Source organism: Neoarius graeffei, chromosome 9, assembly GCF_027579695.1.
Source record: "Neoarius graeffei isolate fNeoGra1 chromosome 9, fNeoGra1.pri, whole genome shotgun sequence".
NCBI lineage: Eukaryota > Metazoa > Chordata > Actinopteri > Siluriformes > Ariidae > Neoarius > Neoarius graeffei.
Window position 1 is genome coordinate 14,614,494 of NC_083577.1, and position 23,362 is coordinate 14,637,855.

General features: G+C 42.1%; 1 protein-coding gene across 2 annotated transcripts in view; it reads left to right on the top strand.

Annotated features, from left to right (window-relative positions):
- Nucleotides 1-341: 341 nt before the first annotated feature.
- The window catches only part of akap17a (A kinase (PRKA) anchor protein 17A), a 50,275-nt gene continuing 27,254 nt past the window's right edge, over nt 342-23,362 (top strand). Inside the window, exons 1-2 of one of the 2 annotated variants that reach the window (XM_060929043.1) lie at nt 342-487; nt 21,323-22,086. In XM_060929043.1, coding sequence (XP_060785026.1) covers nt 466-487; nt 21,323-22,086 — 786 coding nt within the window. In that variant the 5' untranslated portion in view covers nt 342-465. Of the gene's footprint in view, nt 488-15,356; nt 15,474-21,322; nt 22,087-23,362 lie in introns of those variants that run through there. The other variant, XM_060929044.1, reaches the window with a different exon arrangement.

The window sequence follows — 23,362 nt, forward strand, 5'->3', positions numbered from 1 at the left end:
CAAGAATTGTGTTTATTCAGCAGGAATTTCTGTATTTGTTGAAGATAGAAATACGTTACTGAAGCAAGAATTTCATGGTTAGCCTCACAAGAATATAATTATGTGAACAAGAAAATTCAAGTCTGCACAACTCTCGTCTAAACTTGAAAACTGTAGTAAAGTCAACAACAGTAGTCAAAAGTTGAGACAAGTCAAGTTTATTTGTATAGCGCTTTTAACAATAAACATTGTCGCAAAGCAGCTTTACAAAATTTGAACAACTTAAAACATGAGCTAATTTTATCCCTAATCTATCCCCAATGAGCAAGCCTGTGGTGACGGTGGCAAGGAAAAATTCCCTCAGATGACATGAGGAAGAAACCTCAAGAGGAACCAGACTCAAAAGGGAGCCCATCCTCATTTGGGCAACAACAGACAACATGACTATAACTGGCAGTGGGGGCGTGGCCAAGCAGCAGTCTGTGAATGGAGTGCGGGGTCGGGGAAGGTAAGTGGCTAAGTCATTCCATCTGCTGTCAATTAATGTGTGTGTATGTGTTTGTTACAGGGACGTGTTTTGACACGTGTTATGTTTTAATGAACTCCTCCTAGGTGGTTTGTTGGATCCATGCTATATTTGGTATACCTTATATCTGGATGTTGCTGATGTTAAACTGTGAAGAGATTTGCAATAAGTCACAAGTTGTTGAAATGGCGAACCAATAAATTTATACATTACACCATGCAAACAAGAAGTGAGTCATAAATTCACCATGCATTGCCTGATATGGCTCAAACTTCACAGTTTATAGGATATCATGGTTCTGAAGATATCGACATGCCGAAAGACACCCTCCAGTATAGCGCCACCATGTGGACATGGACAGAACAAGCTATGGTTGAGATGAAGTTGCTCGGATCGGCACAAGATTTGGTGTGATCGATACTCATGTAATCCGGGACAAAGTTCACTTAGTTGCATTTGACTCCGCCAAACAGGAAGTCAGCCATATTGGATGGAATGTTGGATTTTGGAATTTTCCCATGCTGTTTTGTGGGGCTTACGATGGCTAAAAGCTCATGAAATTTTGCACATATATTTCACCTATGTTAAATTTGTGGTGATATGGTAAATCCATCTAGGTGGGCTTCATTAGCTCCATAGCGCCACCTAGTTCAAAAATACAGATTTGACACCCTGTACATATTCGAAAACTCATGAAATTTGGTACACATGTCAGTCATGTGCACCACTATTCAGCCATAGGGGCTTGACCCCAGGTGTGTCCGGGGGACTCCATAGTGGCCCCATATGTCATGGAGACTCCTGCCCGGTATATCTATGTGTCAAAATTGATAGGTGTGTAGCGTGCCCCAAGACGAACAAAACTGAAATGCACATTGTTTTAGCCAATTGACTTGCAACAGGATTTGCGATATCTTGCATGATGTTGAAATGGCGAACCAATAAATTTGTATGTTTCGACATGCAAACAGGAAGTTTGTCATAAATTCACCATGTTAGAGCTAAAACTTCACAGTTTATAAGACATCAGGGTTCTGATGATCTCCCCATGCCCAAAGTGAGCCTCTCATGTAGCTCCACCATTTGGACCTGGACAGTAATGATTCCATTGCTGAAAAACTCTGACTCATGAAATTTGGTGTACACATCAGTCCTGGCCACTGCTACTCAGGCATAGAGGCTTGGCCCCAGGTGCAAAGCCCTATTGTTTTCAGCATCTTCTTCTTGTTCTTCTTCTTATTTATTTATTTATTTATCTGCATGTCAACTCATTTTTGAGGCACTTGTGATGCTTGAAAACTCAACTCAAGAATTTTGGCACACTGATCAAATGTGCATAACATCACAAAATTACATTGAGCAAGGGACTGGGCATAATCTCGGAGCTCTGTAGCACCCCTGAGAACAAGCTATGGTTGAGATGAAGTTGCTCGGATGGGCACAAAACTTGGTATGATTGATAGTCTGGTGATACAGGACAAAGTTCACTTATTTGACTCCGCCCAGCAGGAAGTCAGCAATGCTGAACAGAATGTGGGATTTTTTAAATTTCCCATGTTGTTTTGAGGGGCTCACCTAGCTAAAAACTCATGGAACATTGCACATGCATTTGTCCTATGACATAATTTGAGTCAATATGGTAAATCAGTATAGGTGGGCTTCATTAACTACATAGCGCCCCCTAGTTTAAAAATACAGATTTGACACCTTGGAAATATTCAGAAATTCAAGAAATTTCGTGCACTCGTGAAAATAGGGCTGTGGCAGTGGGGGCGTGGTCAAGCGCCGGTCTGTGACAGGAGGGCAGAGTCAGAGAAGGTAAGTGGCAGAATCACTACACTTGAGAGCAATTAACCTGTGTTTGTGTGTCTTCCCAGTGATTGCACCCTACTTAAGGAGGGAGAGCGAGAGCAGAGGGTCTCTTCCCGAACCAGATGCCGAGAGTGTGTGTGTGTCTGCAAAGTGCATACCAGTTGTTAAACTGAAAAGTGTGGCAATAAAACGCTCTGTCAACCCGATCTTTGTCCTGCCGTCTTCTGTGCTCCACCCTTCCACATGAACCAATCGGTTGACACGAGGGTACCGCTTTATATTAGTTCTAGTGGACTATGCAACGCGATACCCGGAAGCAGTGCCTCTGCTCAATATCTCAGCACACAGTATTGCGGAGGCGCTCTTCCGCGTTATCTCCCGAGTTGGAATCCCTAAAGAGATTCTGACTGATCAAGGCACCACGTTTATGTCACGGACACCACACAAAACTCCACACCCTCACCCACCTAACCCAGGAGAATTTGCGGCAGGCCCAAGAACGGCAAGCCCGCCTGTACAACAAGGGTACGCGCCTTAGAGAGTTCGCACCGGGAGATAAAGTACTCGTACTGTTGCCCACATCAAGCCCCAAATTGGTCGCCAAGTGGCAAGGACCCTTTGAGGTCACACGGTGAGTCGGGGACGTCGAATACGAGGTGAGGCGAACAGACAGGGGTGGGGCGCTACAGATTTACCACCTCAACCTGCTTAAACTCTGGAATGAGGAGGTCCCCGTGGCGTTGGTGTCGGTGGTTCCAGAGAAGGCGGAGCTGGGGCCGGAGGTTCAAAAAGGGGCATTGGCGTCAGGTATCCCTCCGGTCCCCTGTGGAGACCACCTCTCCCTGACCCAACTCGCGGAGGTCGCCCAGTTGCAGACCGAGTTTTCGGATGTGTTCTCGCCCCTGCCTGGTCGCACTAACCTCATAGAGCACCACATAGAGACACCCCCGGGGGTGGTAGTGCGTAGCCGCCCTTACAGGCTACCCGAACACAAAAAAAAGGTGGTTTGGGAAGAACTCGAGGCCATGCTCGAAATGGGCATCTTCGAGGAGTCCCACAGTGACTGGAGCAGCCCGGTGGTCTTGGTACCCAAGGCCGACGGGTCGGTCCGGTTCTGTGTGGACTATAGAAAAGTCAACACGGTGTCTAAATTTGACGTGTACCCAATGCCTCGGATTGATGAGTTGCTCGATCGACTAGGCACGGCTCGCTTTTATTCGACACTGGATTTGACAAAGGGATACTGGCAGATCCCCTTGACTCCTCTATCCCGAGAAAAAACGGCCTTTTCCACACCGTTCGGATTACACCAATTCGTCACACTTCCTTTTGGCTGTTTGGGGCGCCCGCTACGTTTCAGCGGCTGATGGACAGTGTCCTCCGCCCCCATGCCACTTATGCGGCTGCTTACCTAGATGACATCATCGTCTATAGTAATGACTGGCCAAGGCACCTCGAACATCTGAGGGCCGTCCTTAGGTTGCTGAGGCGAGCGGGGCTCACAGCCAACCCAAAGAAGTGTGCGATTGGGCGGGTGGAAGTACGGTATCTGGGCTTCCACTTGGGCAACGGGCAGGTGTGTCCCCAAATTAATAAGACGGCAGCAATTGCAGCCTGCCCGAGGCCCAAGACCAAAAAGGGGGTGAGACAGTTCCTGGGGCTGGCTGGCTATTACCGTAGGTTTATACCTAATTATTCGGAGGTTACCAGCCCACTGACTGATCTGACTAAAAAGGGGGCACCAGATCCGGTCCAGTGGACGGAGCAATGCCAGCGGCCTTTCTCTGAGGTAAAGGCTGCACTGTGTGGGGGGCCACTTTTACACTCCCCTGACTTCTCTCTCCCCTTTATGTTGCAGACTGATGCGTCGGACAGAGGGCTAGGGGCTGTTTTGTCCCAGGAGGTGGAGGGGGAGGACCGCCCAGTCTTATACATCAGCAGGAAGCTGTCAGTGCGTGAGGGGTGCTACAGCACCATAGAGAAAGAGTGTTTGGTGATCAAGTGGGCGGTCCTCGCCCTCCGTTACTACCTGCTGGGGCGCCCTTTCACTCTCTGTTCGGACCACGCACCCCTCCAGTGGCTCCACCACATGAAGGATGCCAACGCGTGGATCACCCGTTGGCATCTGGCACGCCAACCCTTTAATTTCAAGGTGGTCCACAGGCCGGGGGCGCAGATGGTCGTGGCGGACTTCCTCTCCCGTCAAGGGGGGGGGGGAGTCGGCTGCAGGCCGGACAGCCGCCCGGCCTGAGTCAGGCGGTGGGGGTATGTGGCAGCGGGGGCGTGGTCAAGCGCTGGTCTGTGACAGGAGGGCGGAGTCAGGGAAGGTAAGTGGCAGAATCACTACACCTGAGAGCAATTAACCTGTGTTTGTGTGTCTTCCCAGTGACCGCGCCCTACTTAAGGAGGGAGAGCGAGAGCAGAGGGTCTCTTCCCGAACCAGACGCCGAGAGTGTGTGTGTCTGCAAAGTGCATACCAGTTGTTGAACTGAAAAGTGTGGCAATAAAACGTTCTGTCAACCCGATCTCTGTCCTGCCGTCTTCTGTGCTCCACCCTTCCACACGAACCGCTACAAGGGCAAACGTTTATTATTCCTTTGTTATTTGCCTTGGGTGAGGCTAGAAGACATCATAGTGTGCCCTAACATTTTGGATTCAAACTTGTAGTTTTGGATGCCACAACGTTCATCTGATGTTCATGAGTTTTGGAGGGAATATTGCTGGGGCGTGGCCACAGGGGGGGGGCTGGGGTGGGCACTGTCCCCCCCAGGGACAAGTCCTGCCCCCCTGAGAAATGCCCTGTCCATCCAAAGAAAACTGGCCAGAAAAAAGGCCACGATTTATGATCTCTGTTTGTGTCTTGTATTGGTAGAATAAATGCTGGTGTTGATTTAAAAACAGCATATATCTGCAAAGTTTATAGCTTTAATTATTTTTTGTTATCATGTTTCCCCCCTCCGTAACCTTAAGGGGCAGAACAATCGTCAAAACTGCTTTCCAGTTGGTTCGTTTGAATAGGGGGCGTGTCAGTCCTCCTCCATTCAACTAGCAAGCACAACACTGTGCGGGAGTTTACTTTGCGCCCATACAGTTCCTATTTCATTCTTCTCTGTCATCTTTTCACAAAGTAGTGGTAGTAGTTTTTGTTGAGTTGAGCTTGTTCGTTTCATTTACTTGTTGATTTGTGTAGATAAGTCAGCTAGTTACAGCAGTCTGCCTGTGGTAGCCTGCTATTATTAAGACTAGGAGACTGTGCTAGCTAGTTGAATTGCCAGCCTAGGCAGGCAGCCAGCCACTAAGCATAACCCACACAGACGTTATTAAAACATTTTATTAACTAGTACGTAACACCAAAAGACATGCATAGGTGGCTCATTAAAAAGCAGACCTCGTCCGCCCCTGTCGCTGCACAAGCTTCTGACTCCGCTGTTGAGCCCAGCACCGCTGCTGCCAATGCGGAGCAAAGCCCTTCACAGGATCTGAATAGGTCTGCGCCATCCTGCAGTTTTGTGGCCGCTTCAGGAACTCAAAACCCCTGCATTTCACAAAGTACGCAGTCCTCCCAAACCCCTGATGTGCACGTCCCTTCCGACTTAAATATGGATAGCCCGTCCCAGCCTATTTTAACTAATTACCCCAAGCGCCCATTTGGACAAACCCTTCGGTGCTTTAGTGCAAGCTGGTATCATTCTCGACCGTGGCTCGAGTATTCCGTTATCCGCGATGCCAGCTTTTGCTTTGCCTGCCGCAAATTTAACATTTCACATTCGGACCGCGAGGATATATTTACCAAACGTGGCTTCACAAATTGGAAAAAAGCCCTTGAAAAAGACGCTGGCTTCCAAAAACATGTGTCGAGTCTCCCGCACGTCAGATCAATGTCTGCGTGGCAGGAACACCAGCGTCGGGCAGAGACAGGTGAAAGCATAGCTCACCTGCTGGGTCAAACGCAGATAGAAAAAAACAGGTACTATGTGAAGAGCATTGGGGAGGCCGTTCAGTTCCTGGCTGTCAATGAACTGGCTCTGCGTGGTCACAATCACGAGGGTGGGGAGGAGGGACTTTTCCTGAAGTTTTTTGAATATACAGTCAAAAAAGATGAGAAATTGGCAGAAATTGTAAAACATATCCCAGACAATGCAAAATACACGTCAAACGTAATACAAAATGAAATAATTGAAACCCTCACCAAAATGGTGCTAAACAATATCCAAGCCAGATACGAGAAAGCAGACTCTCCTGGACTTTGCATTAAAAGTGATGGTACCAGAGATCGCTGTAACATAGAGAATTTGTCTGTAGTAATTAGATTTGTCCAAAACTCTGTCCCCAAGGAACACCTAATTGGATTAATTGAACTACATCAGCTTGATGCTGAGTTCATTTCCGACCACATTCTTTCACATTTGACTGACCTGGGTTACAGACCAGACAATTTAGTGTGTCAGTGCTATGATGGTGCGTCTGTCATGTCTGGGGGAAGGGGTGGTGTCCAAGCTTTGTTGCAAAACAAAGTGGGGAAGTACATTCCATACGTGCACTGCTACAACCACCAGCTCCATTTGGCAGTGGTTCACGCAATGGAAGCAGAACCCCTGGCAAAGAAGTTCTTTGACTGGTCAAATTCTTTAAACACATTTTGCCACAGACATTATGTTGCACACACATATAACACACCTACACTGAAACGACTACTGGAAATATGGTGGACCAGTCATTATGAGGTCACGAAGTCCATTGTCACCAATGAGGACACAATCAGAGGGCTTCTCTCAGATGTAGCAGAGGATGACACTGCTCCTTTTGACATCAGCACAGAGGCATTGGGTCTTTCGACCCAATTAAAATGACAGTGTTTCTTTAACACAGGAAAGTTCCTCCTTCAGGTCCTTGGTGCACTGAAACCAGCTAATGCCATTCTGCAGGCCCAAGCAGTGGATATGTGCACTGCTGGGGAGGTGGTGACAGCTTCACTGGCTACTCTGAAGGAGATGAGGAGTGACTCATTCTGGCAGGAGCATTTCTCTCAGGGTGGAAGTAGGCCTACCAATTCGCCCCCACCTAAAAGAAAACGCAAAGTTAATTCACAGCTTGGTGATAGCGTTGTCTTGTCAACACTTGGGCATTCTGATGACCAAATAGCTCCTAATCAAACTTTTAAAAGGGCCATGTTAAACATTCTTGACAGAGCTATTGTAGAGATGGAGACAAGATTCTCTCAGAGAAATGTTGACCTGATGAGGTCCACATCATTTCTCCTGCCAAAATCAAAGTCCTTTCTTGAGCCCTCTCTCCTGAAACCACTTCAGGTGCTTGCAGGCACAGAGCTTAACAGCATAAGCTTGCAAAATGAAATTTCTGTGGCAAAAGCAATGTTGCTCAATAAATTGTCAACTGATGCTAACCTCTCTGAAGCATGCAAATGCATTCAGCAGTACAAAGAGGCCTTCCCCATATTGCATTCAATATATGTCACAGCACTTGTCATTGGCGTGTCTTCAGCTGCATGCGAAAGCTCTTTCTCCACCTTGAACCGCATCCTCTCTCCACTACGCAGAACAATGCTGCATTCAAGGAAGAAAAATTTAGTCATTCTGGCACATGAGAAGGAACTCACAGAAAATCTAGACACGAATGAATTTGTTTCAGAATTTGCTAAGTGTCACCGCAGACTTGTACTGTAGATAATGGTCCAGGTCAAAGGTCAGCTATTCATGAAGACCAATAGATGGTGCATCCCAACATTTTCAATGTCAACATTTAAATTTCCATTCAGCATAGCCAGGCTTTTCAAAAAAAGTTAGTTTAGTTTTTTTTTCTTTACAAAAAAAACAAACAAAAAAACAAACAAACAAAAAAAACTTCATAAAAAAATTCCACACTGTTAACAAAATTGACGGTCATGATTTATGCTAGTGTGACCATATTTTGATTACTGAATTGAATTATTACTATTATTATTATTATTATTATTATTATTATTATTATTATTGGACTAGTAATTGTAGTAGTGATTTTCCACCGATTTTTCAGGTATTGTTTTCTGCCCCCCCAGATGAGCTAACTGCCCACCCACACATGCCATTCTGGTCACACCTCTGGAATATTGTCCTCACTAAGGCAAACATATTTCCCATTTTTTTGCATTCGCTCCACCTAACAGGAAGTCAGCCATTTTGGAATCTGTGATGTTTTAACCTATTTTTTACATACTCTTTCGCACTTCACCGACGCAGTGCATCAGTTTTCCTTGAAAGTTGTCAGGTACAAACTTCAGATATACGGGATGATAAATTGTGAAGGAATAATGAATAGCTCAAAAACGAGTTGGCACACAGATAAGTAATAATAATAATAATAATAATAATAATAATAATAATAATGAGGAAAAAAAACATGCCAAAACCAATTGGCCTCGAGTGCGACAGCCCTTTATCGCTGCTAGCAGATATATTTTATTATTATTATTATTATTATTATTATTATTATTATTATTTTACCAATGAATCTCAACCAGTGTGCTATTCACCATATTTTTTAAATTTAAGTTGATTTTGATTTCCTTTACTCTGATTTTCTTAGAGCTCATATGCTACCAGATTACGACAATCTTTTGGCTGTTAGGACTACAGGGTCAAATACTACGTACATTCGATCTACCTACCTAAACACTGAAAGGGGAAGTGCCTATAAGCTTACTTGCACTGCATCATTTGCGCTTTGTTTTGGGAGTTGATCCTTCAATAAAGTTGTCCTTTCCAGTTCTTTGACTTGTCTTTGTTTTTCAGTTTTTGCACTTTTTATGACTAAACACAAAGACAGAGGGGTTGTAGGCTTCGTGACTTGGATCATCAGACTTTACTCCACCACTGAAGTGTGCAGAACACAGTTACGTGTTGTCTGTCGGTGTAAATTTTTGACAGTCTAACCACGCTTTTTGACGCTTTAGGTATTCTATAAAACTTAAAATCAGAAAAGTAATTTTCCCCCATGTGAATTCAAAGAAATGACTGAGCTTATCTGACTTAGTAGACAGAATGCCTTGCACCTGGTTACCCCTCTACTTGGTTATGTGAAAGTAGAGAGTAGGTGTGAATGGTTGAGTGGGAACTGCAGTACATCCTTGACGTCCACCCTCAGTAGCTCTCCTGAGCAAGCTAACAAACCTGCAGGAAACAATCAACTACAGCCTTGCTTAACTGGATTGTGTGCAGCTGACATACAAGAAGAGATGTGCTGTATACTGACTTCTTAGTCCGATAGGAAATAGGAGTTAAAGATGGCAGCTTTTTAAATGTTAATCTTGGATGATCTCAATTTAAAAAAATGGGTGCATATAAGTAACAAAATTAAATGACTTTATATTACATAGACATGAGTGTTTTACTAGGAAATACGCCACTTGTATTTTTCATACGAGACCATGACATAAATCTCTATATGTCACCTGTGAGGAAATTGATGAATTGTTTTGATAAATCTGGATCCTTTTTGTTTGTGAATGTGTCTATATAATAAAAAGAACATCACACATTGGCTTGAAAATATTAAGTTTATCTTCTCGTGTTGGAAAACTCACATTTTTTGTACAAAATACATCGCAGATCTAAGTGTTGTATTTAAATAATATTGAGTGGCTTTGAGTGGTCTACCAGATATATTCCATTCAGCTAGCATGATACTGAATGAGTCAAAGACAAGTTCAACATCATGCTAGCTGAATGGGATATATCTGATAGACCACGAAAAAAGCCAGCCAATATTATCATTACACATACACACTCTCTTCATATCAGCATTCTTGAAGGCCACCACTAGCTTACCTGCGACTTGATGCTGTTAGTGTGGCAGTCAGTTACCTTCCAGTTGGTGTAACATTAGCGAAGGCCAATGCTAGCGCAGTGAAGGCAGTGCTACCGAGAGCTCCTAGCACAGGCTAACGACCGAGAAACTAAGATTTCTGTCTCCAGATTCTTCTTCCACACACACTTGCCACAGTATTTTTCACTCATACTTAAGTATTCATTTCCCAGTATAATTTATTTAGTTACTTTTAAAATCAACATTGACAGCTACACACATTGGCACTACCTGGCAGCCAAAATTCTTTCAAAATCTTTTGTTTTTAATGAAGCAAACCTGGCAGCCATGTTTGTTTCCAAATTGTCAGTCGCTCGCTAGCATGGAAGTTCTATGTCTCCGATGTGTGACGTAGTGTTATCTTGACAATGTACAATATTGTAACAATATTGCACACTCATAATCCATTGGGTAGAGTGGTGTAATACATGTAGGATAAGTGATATGATAACAATATTGCCTGCTATCGAACCAAATGAATGAAACATGTTTTTATTCCATGGAATATAATACATGTTTTTATTCCATGGATAAAGTGGCCTGTATGTATAATAAGTCCCAATATTTCACTTCTACTACAAGCCTGACTCATGAAAATCAGAAGTCTAGTATCTCAAAATATTAGAATATTTTCTAAGATCAATCAAAAAAGGATTTACAAGAAAGAAATGTCCAACTTCTGAAAAGTATGTTCTTTTATACACTCAATACTTGTTTGGGGCTCCTTGACCACGAATTACTGCATCAAGGTGGCATGGCATGGAGGTGATCAGCCCGTGGCACTGCTAAGGTGTTACTGAAGCCCAGGTTGCTATGATAGCCTCCTTCAGCTTTTTGCATTTTTGGGTTTCTCATCTTCCTCTTGACTGTAGCAGTAAAAGACCTCGGGGTGATTATTGACCCCAGTCTTTCATTCGAAACTCACATTGATAACATTACCCGGATAGCTTTCTTTCATCTCAGAAATATCGCTAAGATAAGAAATTTAATGTCACTACATGACGCAGAAAAACTAGTTCATGCTTTTGTTACCTCCAGGTTGGATTATTGTAATGCCTTACTGTTTAGATGTTCCAATAAGTGCATAAACAAGCTCCAGTTAGTTCAAAATGCAGCAGCAAGAGTCCTTACTAGAACTAGAACATATGACCGCATCACCCCTGTCTTATCCACACTGCATTGGCTCCCAGTCAAATTTTGTATTGATTATAAAATACCTTCAAAGCATGGAATGGTCTCATACCACAGTACCTGAGCGAACTTCTGGTCCTTTATGACCTGCCACACCTACTTACCCGTAGATCAAAAGGTGCAGGCTATCTGCTGGTACCTCGTATAGCAAAGGCTACATCAGGGGGCAGAGCCTTTTCTTACAAAGCCCCACAGTTATAGAACAACCTTCCAAGTAGTGTTCGGGAATCAGACACAGTCTCAGCATTTAAGTCTAGGCTGAAAACATATCTGTTTAGTCAAGCCTTTTGTTAATGGTGCTTATGAGATAAAGGAGTAGATCTGGAGGGTCCTCAGACAGAGTGTTTTGGTAAACTGGGATGTACGGATGCTGTCAGTCCCCCACTTGCTTGCTCACTCGAGTTTGTTGACTGTGTAGTGGCTGGCTGCTTTATGTCCCAGGGCTCCCTCATGCCTGTGTTACCTTCTGGCTCTCTCCTTTTAGTTATGCTGTCAGTTAGTTTTGCCAGAGTCCCTGCTTGTACTCAGCGCAAAATGTGTACTGTACCTACTTATTCAGGTGACATTGGGCATACCTAACAACCTGTGTTTTCTCTCTCTTCTCCCCCCCCCCCTCCAATCTGTCACTCTGAGTTACATATCAATCCTGGGATTGAGGTGCTGACCTCTTCTGCTCCTCGGACCTGCCTGATCCATCCTGATGCCCTATGTTTGGTTGGAGTCTCATCACATTGCTCCTGTGGAGGACGGCCCTATATGAACAGTTGAAAGTCACACTTGGAAGATACTCTGGACACTTACAGTAATGCTTTTGTGGCTGACTACAGTTGGCTTGCTAACTTTGGGACTGCAGTTGTCATGAACAGTTTTGCACTAGGGGTGGGTATTGCCAAGGACCTCACGATACGATACGCATCACGATACTTGAGTCACGATACGATATGCATCACGATACTTGAGTCACGATACGATACGATATTGCGATATCAAAATTTTGCGATATATTGCGATATTCTACATAGTTCACTGAAAAATGTAAACTGCATTATGCATCTTAAAATCCGAGTTGTATGTACATCAGATGATAGTGATAATTCATGGGACAAACTGAGTCAAAACAATGTAATTCCAATTATCCATGCCATTTTATCGTGACTCAAGTATCGTGATGCATATCGTATCGTGACTCAAGTATCGTGATGCGTATCGTATCGTGAGGTCCTTGGCAATACCCACCCCTAGTGCAAAACTGTTCATGACAACTGCAGTCCCAAAGTTAGCAAGCCAACTGTAGTCCTCAGCCACAAAAGCATTACTGTAAGTGTCCAGAGTATCTTCCAAGCGCAAGTTACAACATATTTGCAGGAACAACACACTGTCTGGAACACATTGAAAAGTGCAGTGTGCATCTTAGTCTCCCTGAGCACAATTATGAAACAAAGTGCAGTGTGGGTCAGTGTCCACACACTGAAACTGAATTGAAACCTCAGTGAATCATGTTTCTTCTGAACTTTGAGTAAATACTCAAAATAAAATGCAGTGTCTCACACACACTAAAATTGAAAATGCAAAATAAAGTGCAGCTTCTTGCCTTTGGCCTTAAATGACAAAATTAAGTTCACAGTTACAGTAAGTCACACATCACTGAAGTAGATGGGAGGACTTTGGCGCTGTCCAGTGTAGTTTGCTTTGGGTCGGGTTTCGGTGGCTCCGGCTGAGCTAATATGTTGGCGTGGTGTTGTGCTAAGTAAGTTCGCAAGTTTGTTGTGTTACCTGAATATCTAATTGGAGCGAAACAGGTTTTGCAAAGTGCGTACTCTTTGTCCAGCTCACTGTTTTTTTTTCTCCTTTCCTTTGAAATCCAATGTGCCTCCAAACATCTGCCTTAAAGTTCGGTGGCGTCTCTAGGTTTACATTAACAGCCATGCTTGCTTGTTTTTTTTCCTCACTGCAACCACCGGGAAAAAAGAGAAGATGAAGAGTGCCTTGCAGTGAGGTAGTGGCACAGCGACACCTTGCAGAGCGGAGGTGCAGAAGTCGTACTGGATTTACAACCCGTCTGAAACATGATTTATTATTTGAAAAAATATCGATATTCAAATTTTGAGTATCGATATTGAATCGGAAGACAAAGTATCGCGATATATCGCTGTATCGATATTTTTGCCCACCCCTATTTTGCACTCAAGTTTCCATTAATGAAGAGTTATAACATTAACGAAACTGACTTCATGTTAAAACTGTTAATGCTATAGTCATGTTGTCTGTTGTTGTCTAGGTGAGGATTGGTTCCCTTTTGGGTCTGGTTCCTCTTGAGGTTTCTTCCTCATGTCGTCTGGGGGAGTTTTTCCTTGCCACCGTTGCCACAGGCTTGCTCATTAGGGATAGATTAGGGATAAAATTGGCTCATGTCTTGGGTCATTCAGATTTTGTAAAACTGCTTTGGGACAATGTCTATTGTTTAAAGCGCTATACAAACAAACTTGACTTGACTTGACAATGGCCCATAGATTCTCTCTGGGGTTCATTTCAGGTGAGTTGGCTGGCCAATCAAGCACAGTAACATTTGGTAGGAGTTTTGGCACTGTGGGCAGGTGCTAAGTCCTGCTAGAAAAGGAAATCAGCATCTCCATAAAGCTTGTCAGCAGATGGAAGCATGAAGTGCTCTAAAATCTCCTGGTAGACAGCTGCGTTGACTTTGGACATGGTAAAATACACCAACACCAGCTGATGACACAGCACCCCAAATCATCACAGACTGCGGAAACGTCACACTGGACTTCAAACCCCTTGAATTCTGTACCTCTCCATTCTTCCGTCAGACTCTCAGACCTTGATTTCCAAATTAATTTCAAATGTTACTTTCATCTGAAAAGGGGACTTTGGACCATGGAGCAACAGTCCAGTTCTTTCTCTCCTTAGCCTCAGTAAAACGCTTCTGATGTTGTCTCTAGTTCAGGAGTGGCTTGATATTAGGAATGCAACAGTTGTAGCCCCTTTCCTGAAGACGTCTATGTGTGGTGGCTCTTGATGCACTGACACCAGCCTCAGTTCACTCGTAGTGAAACTCTCCCTAGTTCTTGAATCAACTTTTCTTGACAATCCTTTCAAGGCTGCGGTCATCCCTATTGCTTGTGCACCTTTTCCACCCAGCCTTTTCAGCAATGACCTTCTGTGGCTTATCCTCCTTGTGGGAGGGTGTTGATGATCCTCTTCTGGACAACTGTCGAGTTAGCAGTCTTCCCCATGATTGTGGTTGTGTGTACTGAACGAGACCGAAAGATACACAGTATTTATACTGTTTTACTCAAACTTGGGATGACATATTGTAATAATTTTAGAGACTGGATTTCTGATTTTCATGAGCTATAAGCCATAATCATCAAAATAAGACAAAAAAGGCTTAAAATAAAACTTTACATATAATGAACATAGAATATATGAAGGTTTACCTTTTTGTATTAGATTATGAAAAAAAATTTTTACTTTTTCCACAACATTCTAATTTTTTTAGATGCAGGTGTGTGTGTTCATTTTTAAATGTAGATCATCAGCACACTACCTAGGAATTTATATATCTGTAGTATTGTTGGATTAAGATTTTTTTAACTGAAAAATAGCGTTAAATATTTTTATAAAGGTGTATGATTTTCCAACTTTTTTAAAATTATGTACACAAATATAAAGTCTCATTTGCTTAAAAAATTAATCACTGGCAAAACCGTGAACTCATACACCATAAAACATCACAACAAAATATTTTATTTTTTCTTTCTTTCCTTCCTTACTTCCTTTTATTTTTTAATGGTGGGACAAATCATTACCTAGCATTAGCTAGGCGATGTAAACTTGAAACGACATTACAAAATGTATGAGAAAGAAAGAAACCCCAACCACAGACGGATTTTTAAAAAAAAGTTCAAAATTGGTTATGGGGCGGTACTTCCTGTAGACAACGTCCGGTTTGCTGTGACAAAAACGGAAGTGCTTTTCTACTTGAAGGTTTTGTGTTCAGTCGCTGAGCATTGCTGTGTAGTTTTGGTGAAGTATTTTATGATGTGAAGATAAAACCATTAGCTAGATTCTCCTGCATTTTATCCCCAAGGTTGGTGAAAAGTTACCAAGTTGAAAATGTAACGTTATTTATTTCAGGGTCGGAAAACTTCGCGTTACCGGCTAGCGGAGCTTAATGCTAACTAACCTAGCTTTGTCCCGCAAATATAATAACAGTGTAAAGCTCAGTTTAATTACCACTAAACATTTTACTTAACAAAGTTAAACATCATACACGTTAAAGTGACATGGTTCTGAATGCAGCACACAGCTGGAACATTCAATTGGTTTATTTTTCATCATTTCTGCACTATATTGTTTCAGCGTCTCTTGGTATTAACCGTGTGTCGATGATCGGTTCCGTTATATATCGCGATATTCAACACGATATTTCCATTAATATCTGCACAATCTGTTTTTATTCCTTTTGATTTAAAAATCCACATTCACAAAAGGGGCGGCACGGTGGTGTAGTGGTTAGCGCTGTCGCCTCACAGCAAGAAGGTCCTGGGTTCGAGCCCCGGGGCCGGCGAGGGCCTTTCTGTGTGGAGTTTGCATGTTCTCCCCGTGTCCGCGTGGGTTTCCTCCGGGTGCTCCGGTTTCCCCCACAGTCCAAAGACATGCAGGTTAGGTTAACTGGTGACTCTAAATTGACCGTAGATGTGAATGTGAGTGTGAATGGTTGTCTGTGTCTATGTGTCAGCCCTGTGATGACCTGGCGACTTGTCCAGGGTGTACCCCGCCTTTCGCCTGTAGTCAGCTGGGATAGGCTCCAGCTTGCCTGCGACCCTGTAGAAGGATAAAGCAGCTAGAGATAATGAGATGAGATGAGATTCACAAAAGGTATAGATAATTTTATTAGGTATAGATATTAGTTCATGTTTTAACGTCTATTTTTCTGTAAAGCTGCCTATGTCTATTGTTAAAGTGCTATATAATCAAATCAATTTATTAATACCAGTGTATTGTTGTAGATACACATACAACCTCATAGATGCATTAAATGCAAGCTTGTGTGTAAAAGTGTCGCATAACTTAGGATCAAAGCAGATTATTTTTGGAGAGGAAACAGGGACACATGCAGTCAAACTCCAGGTATTGCTCTATAATAGCCACTAGTTAGCATCAAATGCAGGCACTGTGACCTGGTAAAGTGTGGTTTCATGTCATTAACCATGTATAGTGGTGTTACAAAGAAAAATAAAACTTGGAAGGAAGGATCAAAGATGGTTGCTGTGTCTAGTGAGTGTGTGTATATATAGAGAATGATGTGGTACAAAGCCCATGATGTAAATGAATTGCTTAACAGATTAGTTTGTGTTTAACTCAAGCAGCAGCTACAATTATCAACACTTTAATGATCTTTTGGCCATTGTAAAAGTAGAAAAGACTTTCAATACGTAAATTGTGCATGAATAGTTGAATAGTGACTTGAACTTCCAGTGGGGGGAAAAAAAAAAAAAGAGTTGATTCCCGATTACTTAGTGTATCAGATCACGTGACACCATTCCACAAGTATTTGACACCTTTGTCCACAGTTATCAACACCATTCTGCAATTATTGACATCCAGACAGGGCTTGACATTAACTTTTAAACCCACTTGCCTTGCCCTTTGTTTAAAAAAAAACTAGAGGTGGATGACAGAAAAAACAAACAAAAAATGATATATAAATATTTTGCACAGGACTGTGTTCCTCTGATAACAGAAACAAAGCTCCAGCTCTCTCTGCTCTTAATCTGTTCTTTCAGGATATATTGCGCATGTTGCTCTTTTGAGTTTTTTTTTTTTAAATGCCCGAGTTGTTTGAAACCAATCTGGGTTTTCTGTGTCGAAAAAGGAAGCTGCTTCACCTGTAAGAAAAATCAAGCACTTTCATGAAGGAGCTAACTCGAATGTGAGCAGACCCCCCCCCCCCCCCCCCCCCCCCCCCCCCGAGATTCTTAAGCAAACGCTTTCATACTCACTTCCGACTTTGTTTTTGTAAAATACATTTTAAATCCAATTGTAAATTTCTCTGAAGTTTTCAGGCTTAGCTCCGCTTAGCTTAGCTCCGCTCGTTGTATTCTTTAACCACTCATTTCCTCGTTGTTCTGAAGCATTTGCTTCTGTTTGTTAACATTTTTCTTGACAGCGGGGTTTAGATTAAGCCTTGCTTGCATGAAAGATGGTGTCTGTCTATAACCCCAGCTGTAATTATCACATGATGCATGTTGTCATGCACAGGGGTCTATAAATAGTATGCGTACCATACTACAACAGCGGGGGTATATAAAATAACTTGCAAAGCAGTAAATGAAACTGAGACTAAGAAAACAGCCAAGACATAATGGCGGATACGTAGTGAGGGATGCTTTAAGAAGAAACCTTTATTTGTCACATGCACACTTCAAGCACAGTGAAATTCATCCTCTGCATTTAACCCTTCTGAAGCAGTGAACACACGCGTGCACACCCCCAGAGCAGTGGGCAGCCACACACAGTGCCCAGGGAGCAGTCAGGGGTTCGGTACCTTGCTCAAGGGCACCTCAGCACCTCAAGAGCCGCCCCACGTCAACCTAACTGCATGTCTTTGGATTGTGGGGGAAACCGGAGCACCCGGAGGAAATCCACGCAGACACGGGGAGAACATGCAAACTCCACACAGAAAGGCCCTCGCCGGCCGCTGGGTTCGAACCCGGAACCTTCTTGCTGTGAAGCGACCGTGCTAACCACTACACCACCGTAAAAGATCAAAATCTAATTTTTGTGGTGCTAGTTCATAATATATATGCTCATTCCAACTTGCCTGGTCAGGCATGTTGGGGATATATCCCACTTGCCTGAATGCATGTTTCACTTGCCCCAGGCAATCAGGTAGTCCTTAATGTCGAGCCCTGCCAGATGATTGTTTATTAAAAAAAAAATTGGTATGTGCTATTAAGTTAACAAAACATAGTTTTTATTTAAAATTTGTTTTACATAGACTTATATTTAGTACAAAATATATTTTTTATAAATGTATCAATGTCGGTGCTTACGTAAATGGGGAAGTCATTCTAATGTTTGTAAACAAATGAATGATGTTTAACCTGTCAAATATTTTTGTTCCACTTTCTACCTACTTTCTAAGTATTTTCGTAGATCACATTTTGTTGGTCATTGATTGTTGTTTGTGTTAATTTCTAGTTTTGTAGTTTAACACTAAATGTCAACAGGTAATTGACATGGTAATCACATGAAACTCCAGGTCAAAGGTCACATGCCATTCCTTGAACCAAAATATAAAATGTCTACTGATATTGTAATATGTGGTAGATACAACAAGCTGCAAAATTATTTTCTGAATGGAATAGAAATATCTGAATATTTCAAGCATGTAATTTTTTATATGCTAGGAATTTAATTCTGGTCAATTCTATTTATTATTTATACTCTATAAGCATTCCATTCTGTTATGAATCAGAAAAAATTATAAATCACAGCACTTTTTTAAGTACTCCATCTACTTCAACAATGTTACACAAAGATAGATACATAACCATTGTAAATGTCACTTACAGTGGTGCTTGAAAGTTTGTGAACCCTTTAGAATTTTCTATATTTCTGCATAAACATGACCTAAAACATCAGATGTCCACACAAGTCCTAAAAGTAGATAAAGAGAACCCAGTTAAACAAATGAGACAAAAATATTACACTTGGTCATTTATTTATTGAGGAAAATGATCCAATATTACATATCTGTGAGTGGCAAAAGTATGTGAACCTCGAAGATTAGCAGTTAATTTGAAGGTGAAATTAGAATCGGGTGTTTTCAGTCGATGGGGTGACAATCAGGTGTGAGTGGGCACCCTGTTTTATTTAAAGAACAGGGATCTATCAAAGTCTGATCTTTACAACACATGTTTGTGGAAGTGTATCATGGCATAAACAAAGGAGATTTCTGAGGACCTCAGAAAAAGTGTTGTTGATGCTCATCAGGCTGGATAAGGTTACAAAACCTCTAAAGAGTTTGGACTCCTCCAATCCACAGTCGGACAGATTGTGTAGGAATGGAGGACATTCAAGGCCATTGTTACTCTCCCCAGGAGTGGTCGACCAACAACGATCACTCCAAGAGCAAGACGTGTAATAGTCGGCGAGGTCACAAAGGACCCCAGCATAACTTCTAAGCAACTGAAGGCCTCTCTCACATTGGCTAATGTTAATGTTCATGAGTCCACCATCAGGAGAACACTGAACAACAATGGAGTGCATGGCAGGGTTGCAAGGAGAAAGCCACTACTCTCCAAAAAGAACATTGCTGCTCGTCTGCAGTTTGCTAAAGATCACGTGGACAAGCCAGAAGGCTATTGGAAAAATGTTTTATGGACGGATGAGACCAAAATAGAACTTTTTGGTTTAAATTAGAAGCGTTGTTTGGAGAAAGGAAAACACTGCATTCCAGCATAAGAACCTTATCCCATCTGTGAAACGTGGTGGTGGTAGTATCATGGTTTGGGCCTGTTTTGCTGCATCTGGGCCAGGACAGCTTGCCATCATTGATGAAACAATGAATTCTGAATTATACCAGCGAATTCTAAAGGAAAATGTCAGGACATCTGTCCATGAACTGAATCTCAAGAGAAGGTGGGTCATGCAGCAAGACAATGACCCTAAGCACACAAGTTGTTCTACCAAAGAATGGTTAAAGAAGAATAAAGTTAATGTTTTGGAATGGCCAAGTCCATTGACTTGGCCATTCCAAAACATTAACTTTATTCTTCTTCCTGAAACCTTCTAAGGTTCTCCTGACCTTAATCCAGTCGAAATGTTGTGGAAGGACCTGAAGTGAGCAGTTCATGTGAGGAAACCTACTTGCATCCCAGAGTTGAAGCTGTTCTGTACGGAGGAATGGGCTAAAATTCCTCCAAGCCGGTGTGCAGGACTGATCAACAGTTACTGGAAACGTTTAGTTGCAGTTATTGCTGCACAAGGGGGTCACACCAGATACTGAAAGAAAAGGTTCACATATTATACTGTCCCAAGTATAATATTTTGACTCATTGTTTAACTGGGTTTTCTTTATCTACTTTTAGGACTTGTGTGAAAATCTGATGATGTTTTAGGCCATATTTATGCAGAAATATAGAAAATTCTAAAGGGTTCACAAACTTTCAAGCACCATTGTAATTTCACAGGGTGTCTAATGGTGGATACCAGTGAAAGTGATCACTATTATTGAAACATCACTTGACTTCTCAAACGCGTGTTTAGATACAAAATGGCGACTGTCAAATGAAAGAGTAAGAAACAAAGTAGGTTTTGACAAGGATATCATAAAATATCAGTGAATTTGATAATTTGTTTACTTATCAAATTCACTGATATTTCATGATATCCTTGTCAAAACCTACTTTATTTCTTACTCTTTCATTTAACAGTCGCCATTTTGTATCTAAACACGTGTTTGAGAAGTCAAGTGATGTTTCAATAATAGTGATCGCTTTCATCCATGATCCATCCACATGTCCATGATCTTTCCACCATGCTTGCCTGCGATGATAACTTCCGGGTTTTCCTCAAATTGCTGATCATGCGGAAAAAAATTCCATTTCGGGTAACGAGCAGTGTCATCAGATGACAAGATCGGGGGGTGTCTTCTGGTTGATTAATTAACCAATAATAACTGTTGTAACTAAAACTCACCTTTTGTAAAATTGTTTTTTATTGGTAAGTCTGAAAAGGTATCAATAATTATGGCCTGTCGATAATTGTAGCTACTGCTCTAGTTGGTTTTAGAAGCTTTTTATAGCTACTACTACTAATAAAACAAGGCTGAATAGGCCACACCCACAAGCAACATGAGTGACTGTGGGTAGAGAAATGCAGAGTTGATTTGAATGCTGCTTGATTTCGCTTCTCTTCTTTTGTTCTCAGTGTGCAAAATGACGACAATCGTCCATGACGCCTCAGAATCTGTCCTCCTGTGTCGGGAATACAACCTCTACCTGAAACCCATTGCCAAGATGACCATCAGTGTTTCACTTCCTCAACTCAAGATGCCTGGGAAGTCCATTTCCAACTGGGAGGTGATGGAGCGCCTGAAGAGCATGGTTCACCCAGAGCAGTTTTCCTCACTCCGGATCTCCAAAAGCACCATGGATTACATACGCTTTGAGGGCGAGGCGGAGAACAAGAGTGCTGTCAAGCGTTTTTTGGCCAATCTGGATGGGAAGAGTATCAAACTCAGCGGCTTTACCGATGTCCTGAAGGTGCGCGCTGCTGAAACAAAGATGGACTTCCCAACACGTCATGACTGGGACTCATTTTTCAGGGATGCGAAGGACATGAATGAAACTGTTCCAGGAGAGAGACCAGACACTGTCCATCTTGAAGGACTCCCCTGCAAATGGTTCACCCAGAAAGAGGCTTCATCAGATAAACCTTCAGAAGACGCCCTAAAGTGTGTGTTCGAAAAATTTGGGAAAATCCGGAACGTCGACATTCCCATGCTTGATCCGTACAGGGAGGAAATGACTGGAAAGAACTTCAACACATTTTCATTTGGTGGCCATTTAAACTTTGAAGGTTATGTCCAGTATGAGGATCACACAGGGTTTGTGAAGGCGATGAGCTCGCTGAGGGGAATGAAACTACTGTACAAGGGTGAAGACGGGAAAGCCATGGCATGCGGGATTAAGGTACATCCTACTTCTCCAGACATTCAGGCTCGGGTGTATAATTTGTAAGGTTTAGTGTTAATCATGAATAGATTGTCTTTTAATCAGATTTGGTGTCTGCTGATCTCTATCCACTGTGCATGGATGGTTAGTTAGACCAGGCTGATTTAACTTTAACCTTCTGGGATCTGAGGGTAGTTTCTGGCACTAATGATTTTGACATGCTCTGATTTTGTCGTCAGTTTTAACAAATCTAAGCAGTCTTTTCAAAATCATATGACTATTTTGTATTCAGCCCAAGTTCAGCTACAATAATATCTATGTAGTATGTATGTCATGATTGTACTTTTGAAAAAAATAACAGATAAATGAAAATGTAAAGAGCAGTTTTGGAACTGTGTTGGAATGTTTTATCCATTGCGAAGTACCGTTTTGGTCACTCGAGGTGATTCTGTTCAGTCTTAGGAATGTATCAAGCACAAAAACTTAAATCTGCTCCACTGATTTGGACAATTAACTGGCCTTAAAAAAATTTGTCTTATTGTTTTTGGATAAAGAGTTGCCAGTGGGAGGGGTATTCAATGAGAAGAGTAAAAACTTCCATTCAGTAAGAGTGAATACTCCTCCCACTGCCAACTCTTAATCCCATCAGGTCAAGTGATCAAAATGATTTGTCACAATGGGTAAGGTTTTTTTTTTTTTTTCTTCTTCCCCACACATTCCAACACAGTTCTAAAACTGCTTTTTACAACATCTTCATTTATCTGTTATTTTTTAAGTTTTACTCTATTCAGTGTCTTGAAATTAACTCTTGTACTATTTTACTCAGTTCAGAGCCACAACCAACTCTGTTACACAGTTACTCTGTAATTTTCCTCCAACTCCAAATTTTCCTCTCTAAACTCAAAAGAGAGTAAAATTAACTATTTTTGAGGAAAATACTTTTATCTCTTAACCATTTTTAACTAGTGCTGTCAAGCGATTAAAATATTTAATCGCGATTAATGTCGCGACTGTCATAGTTAACTCGCGATTAATCGCAATTTAATCGCACATTTTTGTCACATGAAAAACCATTGTAATTCTCTTATCAGCATAAAAAAGTGAATGGGCTTGCTCACTGTTCGAACTACGGGGTACACGGGGGATCCGAGATCCCCTGAAACAGACATGAGATCCCTTGAAAACATGATTTGGGAAATGTTGGGGGGTCTCTAAAATATTGGCAAAATGATGTTTATTGACATAGCAATCATGTGTAACGGGAAGCATTTGCATATCCGAAGTGAGCGCGCGA